The sequence below is a fragment of the Dicentrarchus labrax genome, unplaced genomic scaffold, assembly GCF_905237075.1.
Source record: "Dicentrarchus labrax unplaced genomic scaffold, dlabrax2021, whole genome shotgun sequence".
NCBI lineage: Eukaryota > Metazoa > Chordata > Actinopteri > Moronidae > Dicentrarchus > Dicentrarchus labrax.
In genome coordinates this window covers 5,545,156-5,559,552 of record NW_026136702.1, presented here as the reverse complement: position 1 = coordinate 5,559,552, position 14,397 = coordinate 5,545,156, and the positions used below count along the sequence as shown (strand labels likewise).

Genomic DNA, 14,397 nt, shown 5'->3' with positions numbered 1-14,397 from the left:
CTTGTGTTCGGGTGGATATGTCATTATGTTTATATTAGTGGGGTATATCACTCTTCATTGCGAGTGAGTGGCGCGGGTGATTCAATGACAGGGAGTGTGCTGTGCAGAGGCAAAGCTCAAGTTGGCACCCGTCGTGTGGCACGTACACAGTCTGCAGGAGTCCCTGGAGGAGGGGTTACTGGAGAGGAGCGAGTAATCTGATCAAGAAAGGTTGGATGAAACATACTTTAATAGCAGCAAATGACACTGAGGCCAATCTGGGATGGCAGTCTGGAGATGAGGGGTTGCTCAGTTTGGGTTTTTCACTTGAAACAGAAAGTGTTTTTGTTGCAAGGGCGGGCCTTTGTCACTCCCCACTCAATAGATTAAACACAGGATTGTGCCTGGAAGTAGATGCAGTATGTACAACAATGCATCAACCATGCATGACACTAAAATGAAAAAATAAATCAACCACAAGTAGAAATATTGAGGTGAATTAGTTATATTCCAGGATGAGCTCTTAAAATAAACATTTCTGTCCGGTTTCTACAATCATTTGTGACTGATTTTAATTATTTTAGAACATATATATACATAAATCAACAAATAAAACCAGTAAATTGGGAAACTGCTGTAATAAAACACATTACGTTATGTTCCTACATCTCCCATGATGCACCGCTCGCCACGTCCTGCTACGCGTGTAAATGGCGCAAAAGCCCCGCGACGAGCGAGGACCAGACGAATGCCTGTCATTAAAAACAAGTAAACACGATCTCTTTCGCTTTGCGCGACATTTAGACTTTATCCAGTGAGTTTATTATTATTTACAGATGTTGACTTTCAGGTGTAAACGCAGCTGTGTTTCAGTCTGTTGACCTTTAACCCCTAAAGTAAGTTAACGTTACTCTGCCGTCGTTACATTTGGTCGGCGGCGGCTCAGATTATAATCCCGACCGAGTTTAATTTAAGTGTAGTTTTAATATTTAATTGTTAAACACAGTGGATTGTGAAGTAAACAGTGAAGGCATGAATAAACGAGAAGGTAAGTCCGAGTTTTTGAGACTCAACGAAGACTCACAGCGTTTCCTTTACAGGTTGTATTGTTCGCTGCTATCACTCAGCTAGCTGTGTGTTTATCAAACTATAACATAAATAATAATTATTAATAAAATAGAAAGTCACAGGAAGGGTTGAAATGTGTCGACACAACAAGCGTGAGGAGGTTTTGGTGCAGATGTTTGTTGAGACTGGGAGGTTTACATGTTTGTATTTTAATGCCTATTCTGAATAACCCTAAATATATATTAATAAAAACAAGCAATAAAAACTAGACTGAAACAAGTAAATCCTTATAGGAACTCATAGAAACTAAAGTGGATTGAAAACATAAATTAAATACGAAATAAGAACTCATCAGATATACATATACAATAAAAATAATTTACCAAAACATAAAGACAACATGACTGACAAAGATAAATATATACAGTATATTAAATAAATAGAAATAGAATAAATAAATAACCCAGGGACAAAGCTGGCACATTAAGCACAACAGGAGCATGCTTTATTTAAAACATGATTCAGAAGATCTTTAAAAGTGTTCTCAGGATGTCCCTCATGTTTTCATAAGATAAGATGTTCCTTTATTGATCCTCCAAAGCGCTTTGAGGCTGTCGGCTGGTTCGGTCCTCCTGAGCTGCCTCAGCTTCCCTCTCTCCTCCACGCTGTCCAGCTCCATCCCCACCACCGAGCTGGCCTTCTTCACCAGCGTGCTCAGCTCCTTAATATATATAATATAGCTTGATTTGTCTGACCAGCAGTCACTTTACTGTTTCAGAAAATTGGGAAATACGTATTGGAGGAGCTGGATTGTTGTTTATTTGGGTGTTTTTGATTTTTTTTGGCCAATTATTATAAGTGTTTAGACTCAAATCTAGCAGAGGCCAAACTATCCTGATTTTTAGTCTCTAAAATAGGTAAAGCCCCCCCCAAAAAAAGCCAAATCCTACAATTCCCAAAACACTTCTCTAGAGCGTCTTTTGTTAGTTTCCTATCTGTGTAAACGTCAATGCCTTTCAAGCTCAATATCCACTCTTTGTAACACAGACTTTCCAATAAATATAAGTCAAACCGAAGTCATAATAATCTCAATGACATCAGGATAAACAATTAAATCATCATGTGCAGAATCGTTGGATTTGACTAACCCAGTTTAAGAGAAAATGACATTAACCAGAGGTGTTTATTATAACACAAACTGCGGTATCACCAGACCTTTTCTGCCTCCGTCAGGTGAAGGATGTCCCCGGAAAAATGCTGATGCAGTGCAGGATCGTGACGCGAGCGCCAACCCATCCTCCCCCATCATCGCTGTGTTCAAAGGTAACTACATCCTCAGCACTTTAATGACATTTTGTCACCCACACGGTTGCTGTATGTCATCAGTGTTCAGACGTCTGCATTCAAACCTGTAACCTTAAATGTCTGTTTTATGTTTTAAAGTCTTCCAGCAGGAGCTCGACACCAAACACGACAAGTATGAGCGGCTTGTTAAGATCAGTCGAGACGTCACCATCGAGAGCAAGAGGACAATTTTTCTTCTACACAGAGTGACCAGGTATAATCTGTGCACTTTGGTTTGGGAAGAATGAGATTTCTTAATTTTATTCAGCTGCTTAACTTCAAGATTTACATGTTATTACACTGGCTTCAGTTTTTATTAGGAATACACTGTCTGATACTGTGCTCATGTACTTGTGCTTGTAATCATAATACTACTCTTATACCCCTTTATGGTAACTACTAGTAATGCTAGTACTTATCTGGAAGTACCCAATACTTGTTCTTGTGGCGTAAATGCTGAAGAAGGGAAGTTGTAGACTTTTAGAGAGGATTTTAAGGGTAATGTTTAAGTTGTTTCTAACTCGTATTCTGTTTGTCGTCTCTGGATCGGAAGTGTGCCAAATGCAGAGGATATTCTGAATGAGGCAGACGTGAAACTGGATGCAGTCCGACAGAAGATCGGTCTAATTGCTGAAGAGCTCAGAGGAGAGGACATCTATCAGTTTCACAGAGCTTTCACCGCAGGTCAGTTTATGGAGACCTTTTTTTTTTCCTGTAAATGAACTGTAAGTAGTTGCATTAGAGGTTCAGGAAAATAGTTATTCAAAGATATCCATCAGTATAAAGAAGCAAACTCAGAAAATCTTTTGTCTTTGGTTCATTCATTAAGCAAAGTAAGAGGCATTTAATTACAAATTGGACACTTTTAATTTCCCAGATCAGTGCCTGTAAAAAATGTTACTGTAGATATCAGAGAATTTGTGTCAAGCTGTATTTTCTTCCAGCTTAAAAATAGGTCTGTTTTAATGATCCTGATTTATTACATTAAACACCTTAGAGATCTAGATTACATCGTGATCCTTTATAACATTCAAAATAGTACTGACTTAATCAAATTGTGTGACTTAATTAAGTGTAATCATTGAATCAATCTCATACGCCATTGAATATCCAACTGACTGTGTTTGCATTTAACTAAACTTTAAACATGGTTTGATATACTCAGCTCAGTCATACTGGTTGAATAAACATGAAAATATTTGAGGTTTATATCCAGTTAATGAGAAACAAGAATATTCTTGGTGGGTATTCTTGGATTAAGACGTGCTGTAGTTACGTGTTGATAGCTACCGATTCATTCAACGAAGGCTTTATTATGGTAAAGAAATTGATGGAAAGTTGGTGAAACATTACAAAACCTGTAGTTTTACACACCTGAGGGTAAGAAAGAACAACAGTTCTGACTCTTTCTAGTAATGTTCATTAAAAAACTTTACAACTACTTTGGCTTTCAAAGAACAAAAACTCTGTCAATCATTATACATAAGAATTCAGCTCAAAGCACCACAGTGCCTCTTAGTCTTGTTAGCGTTTGATTAAAGGGACAGAAACTACACAATATATGTAATTAATTGAACTATATTATTGATTGCTATTGTTGATAGTCAAGTTTATAGTCTGCTTTTGTAACATAAGAGATGTATGAATTAACTTTAAAGGGTAATTTCTTTCTACTGTATAAAGAAGCAGAAGAATTGTATTGTATATTATAATAATATAAAATACAACGTACCTACCCAGATGAATATATTTCAATATATGCTCATATAGATTATTACATATGCAGCTTTGTGTACCTACAAAGCTGCAGACAAATATATCCTTTTCTCCCTTAATCTGTATTTCAATATTATATAGTAATTCTCATTTTATTTATCTTCTGAGTAATGCATAGTTATTTCCACTGGAATCAACCTGCCCCGCAATTAAATCTTAATTTCTTTCTGTATAATAATATAATCCTGAATTGTGAAACAAACTCCAGCAAAATGTTGCAGTTAAAAATGTAATTACACTGGAGCTTTCTCTAGAAATGATCTTTGCTGTGCTGCTATCGCCTCAATCTTCCTATTTTTGCTTTAGATTTATTGTAAAGTCGCTGATAGTGTGAGAGCGTGACTTTGATACACGCCTGGATTTGATAGACACACCCTCTGATAAACTTGTTATCCCAGTAGTATCAATATCAGTTTTTGTCAGTGTAGCCAAAATGTCTGCAGAGTTTGGAGGAAAACATTGCTGAGAGCGAGGGGTTGGCTGTTATCTAGCAGCTGGGGAAGTCATTTTTAGATTGTGGTCACTCAGGAATCACCGCTGCATCCTCCGCGACGTGACCAGTGGCAGTTCCCACCAATTAGACGCTTCATTTTTTTTCCATTTTTATCGTCTTTATTAGATTGAGACTGGGCTCGCTGCACGGGCTCTCCAGATAATGTTGGCTGGACGTGAAGTCTCCAGGCATGTGTAATGGGTCTGCACTTTTTATATAAGGACCATTAAAGATATTGTGGGCTAAATCTGAACATAATTGCAGCTGATAACAGGGCAGAGCGGCTCTTTGATAAGCTCTTTAGTTTGACCCAGCCAGAAGCTATGTGACAGTGCAAACACAAGCACAAACTGGTGGGGAATTTCCCAGGGTTCACCTGCAACCAGGTGAACCGCTCTGTGGTCAAACATTAAGCTCAATTCATCTGTAAATCATCCATGGACATGCATACGTGTTTGTTGAATTTTCTGATTAAACCCATTAAAACTACTGATCCAGGCTTTACGCACTCACGGCCTTCGACTTTTCCAGCTGCCGTGCCAGTAAAAGCGCTCTAATTTCCAGCTGGTTTTCCTTGAGTCATTGTTTCGACATCATCTCCAGTAATATTTTGTTTTTTTTCTGGGTCTCAGTGACCAAAGGTGACTGCTGTTTCAGAGTAAATAACACGAACAGCTCCTGGCAGTAAACTCAGGAACTGAACTCCGCCTGCCTGCCTCAAAGCCTGTGTAACCTTTTCATGTCATATCCTGTCCGCCTCGGATTTTGTTGAATTCTCTCTAAGCCAGTGTCACAGCTGCGGGGCCACTGGCAATATTTAGATGTTTGGATGTTGTTTTTTTTGTGTTTGTTTTGATAAAGGTTATGAAAAATCTGGGTCTTATTTGTATGACTACTAGTACTTAATACATGAGAATAAGATATGGTCCCTGTAATAAACAGTGAGTTTAAAGCCCCTGAAAATGTAAACATATTTATTTTTATCCTATAACATTAAATATTCCTGACTAAATTAACAATAATCAGAATAGAAGAGTTTAAAAGCTCTCATCAGTCTGACAGGTGCAGTTGTTTAACGGTATTAAACAGTTAATTTGGATGCTTATGAGGCCTTTCATTTACACAGAACAGTAAGTTATAGACAGATCGTCTAAATTTGAACAATACTAAGCACTTACACCACCCTTACGCTGCAATTTAAATGACTCAAATGACTAATGAATCATTTAGTGCTGTTCAATTAGAATATGAAACATTTGCTTAAACATGTGATAGCGTGTCCAAGCAAACATTTTCCAAATGTAGGCTGCTTTATGTGTTCACAGCACCAGATATAACATACCTCGCTCTGTTTACCACGAGTGCAGTGATGTTCGCTTAAGGAGAAAACGCACTTCTCCCCTCCGGGCTGAAAATAGCACAGGAAAGCTGTGAACAGCTCACAGATTGTAAGAATGTAAACATGATCCACGCGATGAAACTACAGAAATCCCTCATCTGAAATAACCAAACTATGGGTCTAAACATATTTTTTCAGGTGACTTTTTAATAATTCATACACTATGAAAGTCAAATCAAGGTTAAAAGTGAATAATATATTACCACTTTATTTGATTTTTGGAAAAATGTGTATGCAAGCTGTAATATTTCTCTCCTGTGCCAACTATTGTGAATGCAGTGCAGCTCTGGTGCATGTAAACACTGCTGCAGTTTGGACTAAAAAACAAACGGGAGCAGTGAAAGTAATTTCCAGTGAAGTGGAGATGAACCGTGTTCTCCTCCCGTTTCTCTGTAGCACGCTGTGGTTAGCTACGTGGAGATAGGAGGCCCTTTGAAGTTCAATTGCCGCTCCAAAAGTAAACTTCAGACACAAAGTCTTCCGTCCTGTGATTATTTGATTGTTGTTTACACAGGGCCAGAAAACAAATGAGGGGTCATCTCAGCCCGCCACAAAAAACGGCCACTGTTGTTAAATCAAAAGACAGCGACAGGAAACAGGTTTTATGTGAATCATTATCTACATCTGTGATCTAAACCGAGCAGATACCATGTAGTGTTTATACACACTCTGCGTGCTGTGCTCATTTGATACATAGTTGACCTTCTTTCCAGTAATAGTAGTATTTTTTGGTAAATCACAAATGCAAATAAATGGAGAAAATAAAGGCACAATCCCCAAATCATATTTATATTCTACAGCTAGAGCAGTGGAACATTTGGATTTGTGCTTCCCAATGTCTTGTGGTGATCAATTTCTATGTAATTTCATGCATTAGGGATCCAGGAGTATGTGGAGGCCGTCTCTTTCCTGCACTATATCCGTCACCGCAGCCTTATCAGCCTGGAGGAAATCAACGCCAGACTGGTGTTCATGAGAACAGAGAAGGTCGATCCGAAGGTAAAGTTAAAGAAGACTTTTTTTTTTTGTCATCTTCTATAATGTTCTCCATTTTTCATAGACAAATTTAACAATATTTAAATGAATAGTTTGATTTTTTGGGGAAATTCACTTAACACAGTAAAATCTGTGGCTTTGTATTCACCGTGCAGACATGAGAGTTGTATCAATATCATCATCTAACTCTCAGCAAGAAAGCAATTAAGCATATTTTCCTCTTAAAGCAGTGGTAATCGCACACAAAGGCAACAATGAGAGTTACTATGTCCCACATTTATAAGCATTATGTGTCATTATGTCATTTTAGGCACTCTGCCTGTTATTGTCAAAGATGATGGGCGCCTGTTGATGCACACAAAATTGCTTGAATCTCAATATGTTTTGGTAAAAGCTTGAGGAAAATTGGACTTTGCTTATTTGTGGGCTTTTACTACAAGCACAGCTGCACAACAACAATCACATCTTGTAAACACTGTTGCCACCATCAGTCTTCTGTATATATCCTGTGCCCAGAGGGTTTCTGTGCACAGTCTGTCCCAAAAGTGCTCAAAATCTGTGTCTTTTGTTGACATTCATGTGTGATTTTTCTTTTCTTTCTCATCCTGTTTTCACCCCAGGGCTCGGACGAAGCCCTGCCGCTGGGAGCTCAGGTCCTGACCTTCCATGTGACCCCCTCGGACTACCTGCTCGGCGTGGCCGACCTGACCGGAGAGCTGATGCGGATGTGCATCAGCAGCGTGGGCAACGGCGACATCGACACGCCGTTCCAGCTGAGCCAGTTCCTGCGGCAGATCCACGACGGTTTCTCCTACATCGGGAACACGGGCCCGTACGAGGTGTCCAAGAAGCTGCACACACTGCGACAGAGCCTGGGCAAAGTGGAGGACGCGTGCTACGCCCTGCGTGTCCGAGGCTCAGAGATCCCCAAACACATGCTGGCCGACGTGTTCTCCAGTAGGACCACGCTCCTCGACCCGGAGGAAGGAGTGGTTTAATTCCTGCACAGTTTACGTTATGTTCCCTAGGGTGTCATTGTCTGCTTTGAGTTTTTTTCTCCAGTTTGATGGTTGTCTGAATTTTTAATGGAATTTGACAGATGTTTAAAATGTTTCATGCTGTTTGTTATTGTTGTAATAAAAACAAATTAACAATAGACAGTTTTTTTTTCTTTGATAAAGATCTGATGACTTCACTTGTTTTGCATGAATAAAAGTTCTGTGCCAAATATGCCATGCGAGTCTTTTTAAGCTGCTTTGATAGTGTGTGTGTGTTTATTTTATTTTCCTCTCTCTGCCCTTCCCTCCCTCTCTCTATCACGCACAGATAATCTAAGGTAAAACCATTGGCTGCCTGCACTCACTGCACACTGTGTGGAGGAGGAACATGTGACCTTTGTACATTGTACGTGCCTATTCTCTGGTAGGCCTGCTGGCACACACACCCACACACAACCCCTTGCCTCCTCATCCTACCATCTTTAAACAATCCTCACCGCGACATTAATTCAAAATAAGCTTCTGGAGCGCGCTGAGACAAATCCCTGGCAGAGAACTGATATTATATTGCTGATCCCTGATCACCTGATGGTGTCAATTATTGCTCTCCAGATGGATGTTTGAGGCAGTGAGAAACAGTTCAGCTGTGCTCGTGGATGGTCACAGAGTAACGTCTGCGTAATCTATAGTCAATAACAGGGGGCTCTTATTCCTGTTTGAGGAAACGATTTATTTTAAGAGGAATGGTTACTTGTGAGTGTGATCGTTCGAACCAAAACAACAACACTGCCTCTGTTGGTTTTCTGTCCTATAGCAGCTGTTGTGCTTCACAGTCTGCAGTTTCTCCTCTCTGACAGCCTCGTCTGCAGCTTTAGGGTCAAATGTTTGCTTCTGATCAGTTCTACTTTGTGTAGAAAATGTAAGACATTTGGTATTTTGTTGGCTAACTGATTTGTATAGCCACAAATGAGATAATCTCTGATTTAATTCCGTTATGTTCTTTATGTGATTTGAGGGTTTGAATGTAATAGAAATCTGCCACCTGTTGGTCGATATCAGTACTACCAAAGGACAACCTGAATGCTGTCTGCTATGACAGTGTTTTTCTCTGTTATTGAGTAAACTGACGACATCTTTTATGGCTATTTCATTTTATATTCAGCACATAACAGTAACAGTACAGAACAACTGATAAACTGTACAATGAACCCAAATAGTGGACGCAATAACTGCAGGAAGTTTGTTCTTTTATACAATTCCCTGATTGTGTTATGTATTTTCTTTATTTTTAACAATCATACGTAATTAACAGGTTTCTATTTTGACCAATTCAGTGTTTACTTCTCCCTGACACTTGGCCATTATTCTGTTAGCTTAATACTTTTCTAATGCCGGTTGAGGCTGTTTAGCCTCACAATAATCCAAACTCTATAAAGAACAAATTTATTTAGTTTTCTTCACAGAAATTGATGAAAATTAGTTAAAAAAATATGTTTTTTTGTCACCCTCTTGTGAGCCCCTGTGAAGCTTTGGTGTCCCACAGGCTGGAAACCACTAATCTCCAATTTAGACGAGATCTAATTTAATCAAACAACAGAGCTGTCTTTCACACATGTATAAGGGGTTTCTGAGTTTTATTTAGGGGGGGGGTCTGAGAGACAGAAAGAAAACTGGTTTTGCTGTTTTGTTTTTGTTTGGTGTGTAAATCAATTAAGCAATTCAATCAATGAATGCATAGATTTGGTATTACATACTGTATATATGTAAAGTTGTATTTAAATAAGTGAAATCATCCTTCTTGTCTTAGTAAGGTTCTGTATTGTCAAGTTTTCATGTTGTTTTCCAACAAAGTAGGAATATAAAACATCACTTTCTATGTAGCAGGTGAGAGACAACAGTGTATTTAACTGTATTAGAATAATAATAATATAATAAGAATTTCTTATGACCTAGAGAGGTTAAATCACAATTGAGTTGTAGCAGTCGGTCGGGAGCTGCAACAAGAGCGTGCATCAGGTTATTGCAATAAAATCTCTCAAACAAATGAAAAACAAAACACTTTTGTTTTAACCAGATATTTGCAGCAAATGATCTCTTCTGAAGGTCAAAGTTAACATATTAGCAGGATTAATGTAAAGGGGATAGTTAACTCAGACAACCAAACAAACCACTATAATATTTACAAGTAACTAAATGAAAGCTGTGTGTGGAAGTAAACCCCATACCTAAATCTGTGTGAAGACTGACATCTACTGGTGAAAGCTGGGTACACTATCTGTGAAGCACAGCTTTGGATGCATGAGGAATACAGTCATGGTGGCACATTCACTCCAGTGACATAGCAGACATAGAAGGAATAATTAATATTAAAAATAATTAAAGGTTCATACATTTTATTCTTGTTTAAGTGACAATATGTCTGTAGACATAGAGAGATAAAGAAGCCTCTGCTGGAGGCCACCAGTGTTAATTATTAAGCACGAGGAAACACTGAGTTGTTTCATGAGTCATGAGTTGTTGTCCAGAGACATTAGGTTCCTCTAATCTTTAATACCGGACAGCTGACCTCACTCTACAGCACATGCATGGCAGTGGATTATAGTGTGTGGCCTATCTAAGTAAAGGCTGCTCTCTGTCGTTGTTATTGTTGTTGTGGTGTCGGCTGAATTGAGCTCTTCATCACTGAGTCTTGTCCATCAGCCAGCCGAGCTGAATGAAAGGACCATTCCGATGTGTGGGAGGGAGGATGAAAAGAGCCAGCTCTGTGTGGGGTCTCTTCTCATTCATTCCCCCCACTGCATCAACAAAGGGAACACTTTTGTGCTTACACCAGGATGTGTTTGGGGTGTCTAAAAATATGCAAAAATAACATTTTTTTGGTGCAGTTTTGTGCACAAACAACCTTTTGACCTACTTATTTTATGGCCAGAATAACACCTGGATAGTCAGGGACATACTGTATGTGTCTAAATATATGTTTATTTATTAAGTTTAGAAAATACAATTGTGAATCTATATTTCAGACAACAAACAGGGGCGGACCTAGAGAGGGGGTATAGGGTGATATGGGGTACAAAATGTGTGGCCACCCCAGTTTAACACCTTAATTTAGATTAATTTTAAAGATAACTTGGTCAATTTGTTTTATTATTTTAATCTGTTATGGCCAAAAAGTGGGAAGCTTAAGTTCAATGAAAAAATACTAATGTATTTAGAAAAATGTCTAAAGATTTGGAAATAAAACAGTTTACTGATTTCCAACTCCACTATTAGATATTTATATTCAGTGCTTTACTAGTGTGCCACAATAATGTAATATTTTTGAGTCAAATATCTTAATTTGGGGACTTTTACAGGAAAATATGGATGCATGTTATTGTTTGTGATCTGAGTAATCAGCATATATTTCTACCACACCTTAAAGTCTCCCTGCAACCCAAAGAATATTTCTCTAGAGAATGTAACAATAAAGAGTAATACAGTTTTATTATGGCTCTCTTTGAAAAAATAAGGTAAAATAAAACATATGTATTATCATAGTCTACAACAGTTTTTTTTAAATAAAATAATTTATATGTAGTTACCTTTAAAAATTCTATACAAAACCCAGTAACGACAATAATTATACTAATAAAGCTCATTACTACATCATTAATACATGCATTTGAACTTGTACTATGGTTTTTGTGACTTTAACAGAGTTGAAGGAGCTGATATTCTTCCTTCCCTGCACCAGCTGCAGCTCTGATGCTGCTAAAATAAAAGTGCAGGGCTGAAGCGATGTGATGTGTCCGCTGCAGCACTCATAGGCTGCAGAGCCGCTGAGGTTATGAGGCGGTCTGACAGAGTCTGGAGTCAAATTCCTGAACACGTAGGAGCTCCTCACGTTGCTCCAACACGACGCACGGACGCAGGGACGCACGGACGCACGGGCGCAGCAAGTAACGGACCACTGATCAACTGATCGATGACACACAGATTTATCCCGGCTATCACTTCTACCACTACAGCACATCATCATCGGGTGTTTTTCTTCCATTTTTTACTCCCCCCCCCTACCACCACCACCAGAAACATGACATGAAGACTTCATCTTTTCTCTCCATTCCGCCTGTTCGTGCGCATCTGGACCCACTTGTTTGCCGCAGAGGAGAAATGTGACAATCTGGAGCACAAGCGGCAATACTTTGGGTCAGGAAATGTTCATTATGGACAAAGGAGCGCGTGTAAAAAGCCGGTTTCACACGTTAGTCCGAAGCGAGGGAAAAAAATAACAGCCTGGGTTCACTTTTCCACAACGGAAATGAGATCAGACCCATTGCCTGGCTCCACTTCTTCTAAAACATGGTCGATGTGAGTCCATGTAGAACCGGGATCTGACTCAAAACAGCTTGTTGTTAATGGAAAGATGTTTGCTGGACTGATGGGGCTTGAATGTCACAGTAACTCTCTGCTTCACCACCGCCAAGCCATGGAAGGTAAACACACATCCTCTTGTTAACTATTAACTGTCTATTAAACAAATAATAACCAGTGTATCTTCACTATAAAGTGCCATAATGCTGATCACTGTGTTGAGCTTCACATTTATAATAATGTACAAGAAAGTAAGAGGTAAGTCACTGGAGAGGAGAATAAACTCTATTTAGACGGCATAGAGTGAGTCTGAACTCATCCTAAACCTGCACTGTGGTGCTCAGTGACTCTAAATAATCAGTGTCTGACTGAAGGAAGAGGAGGATCTGTGTGTTTTTGAGTCCTCCAGCTGGTTCTCGGCACTGCTGTGAGCTGTCTTTGCAGCATTCAGGTCAAAGAGGTCAAAGGCTCCCTACATGAGTGATGATAGGTGATGGTTAAAGTGAATGCTTTTATTCCTCTAAATGTGTAGACGGCGTGGAGACTTATGATGGTTCTCCCTTGTACATTATCTATCCTGCATAACTTACTTGCATATTTTGCATACAGGCTGCTGTGGGACATATTTCTGCTCATTCAAATCAGGCCAAACTTAAACTCTCTATAATCAGGTTACCACCTTAATGTGTTTGGTTCTTTACTATTTTAGTTTCAAATCTTCCAAAAGTAATGAGATTAGATAACAGGTAACCTAAGATTACTGTGATTTACCATACAACTTTATAACTTTCAAGTTATAAACAGGGTCCCATTTAGATGCAAACAAATGCAGGTCTGAATTAGACACCTGGTCTGGATTATATAGAAAATCTTTGGATGTATAAAACCACTTAAAGCTCTCTTGAGCGAGTTCTAAGCTGCTTATGTTGCATACACAGATATAAATGTTTAAACTTTTGTCAGTGTGGACATTAGTTAGCCTACTTTTTATACAAGTACTCTTAATACTGGTTTAAATAAACAATTTGATAGCAAACAGCATTTAATGTCTATGCCAAATAAAGGCAGGTTAAATAAATCAGATGAATCCATATATCAAATGATCACAACTCATCTGGATAGTACAGATCAGGCCATCTCAAGTGACATCAAAATAGTTAGTACAGTTTTTAGCAACAGTAACAGTTTTAGCATTTAACTGCATGAACAAATTAAATAGTACTGTAGGTTTTTATAGTTTGTGCATTCTCACAATGTCAGTCTCTCACTGTTGTATCTTCACTCAGCTCAACCATATTCAGCTGGTTTATGATCCCCATGTGACCGTACAGGAAGTGCGGCGCTATAAGTCTCACCAGAGCAGAGATTCAATTCAGAGAGATAGATTCGCTTCTAGGCTTCGTCACCGCCACTTTTTAGGACTCATCTGTGACTTTCACTTCCCCATTTTCTGTTGCTTTGGTTGGTCACAAGTGGTGAAGTGCTGCTTCTCAGGAGGCTGCTGACATGCAGATCTGCTGGTGTGTGTGTGTGTGTGTGTGTGTGTGTGTGTGTGTGTGTGAGGGTGCTGAGTTTGTTCCTCAAACGTTTGTGTTTTTATGAGATCCTCCGCATTCCTCCACTCTTTGGCTGAAGCACTTTCAGACAACCAATGGGACGCAGTGTTTAACCTAAGGGCTCTGAGGAGGCCCTCTTTAATCTCCAAAGGTAAATAATCTTGCCTCCTCTGGTTGAGATGTTTCTCAGACTCTATGCAGACTGTCTTTAACTTCATCAACAAGTTGCAGTGAGAAGAGAGAGCGGGAATCATTTGGTCCTCGGTGCTGAAGTCTCCCTTTCGCTTATTTACCGTTTCTGCCGGAATTCCTGGCAAACTATTTTAGCACAAAGCCTGGCAGGAAGCAGCAAATGACATACCTCTGTAGGGGCTTCAACTGAGACGTAGATGCCCCCCAACACACACAGACACACACAATGGGCCCTGAGGC

The 14,397-nt window shown here is 39.2% G+C and overlaps 2 protein-coding genes across 5 annotated transcripts in view; both read left to right on the top strand.

Moving 5' to 3' along the window:
* Window positions 1-649: 649 nt before the first annotated feature.
* tsnax (translin-associated factor X) lies at window positions 650-8,288 on the top strand. Of its 2 annotated transcripts, none has more exons than XM_051421265.1 (6): window positions 650-747; window positions 2,281-2,370; window positions 2,491-2,605; window positions 2,945-3,075; window positions 6,937-7,058; window positions 7,676-8,288. In XM_051421265.1, the coding sequence occupies exons 1-6, from the start codon at window positions 690-692 to the stop codon at window positions 8,051-8,053; spliced, it is 894 nt and encodes a 297-aa protein (XP_051277225.1). In that variant the 5' UTR covers window positions 650-689; the 3' UTR covers window positions 8,054-8,288. The 2 variants fall into 2 exon arrangements, with proteins under 2 accessions (XP_051277225.1, XP_051277235.1); XM_051421275.1 differs by having other exon boundaries at window positions 682-1,027.
* Window positions 8,289-11,898: 3,610 nt separating this feature from the next.
* The window catches only part of disc1 (DISC1 scaffold protein), a 45,815-nt gene continuing 43,316 nt past the window's right edge, over window positions 11,899-14,397 (top strand). For 2 of the 3 annotated variants that reach the window (XR_007888283.1, XM_051428694.1), the window contains exon 1: window positions 13,973-14,116. Coding sequence is in view for 2 of the 3 variants with exons in the window: in XM_051428694.1 (XP_051284654.1) it covers window positions 14,008-14,116 (109 nt within the window). In the remaining variant the exon portion in view is untranslated. Of the gene's footprint in view, window positions 12,532-13,972; window positions 14,117-14,397 lie in introns of those variants that run through there. The other variant, XM_051428702.1, reaches the window with a different exon arrangement.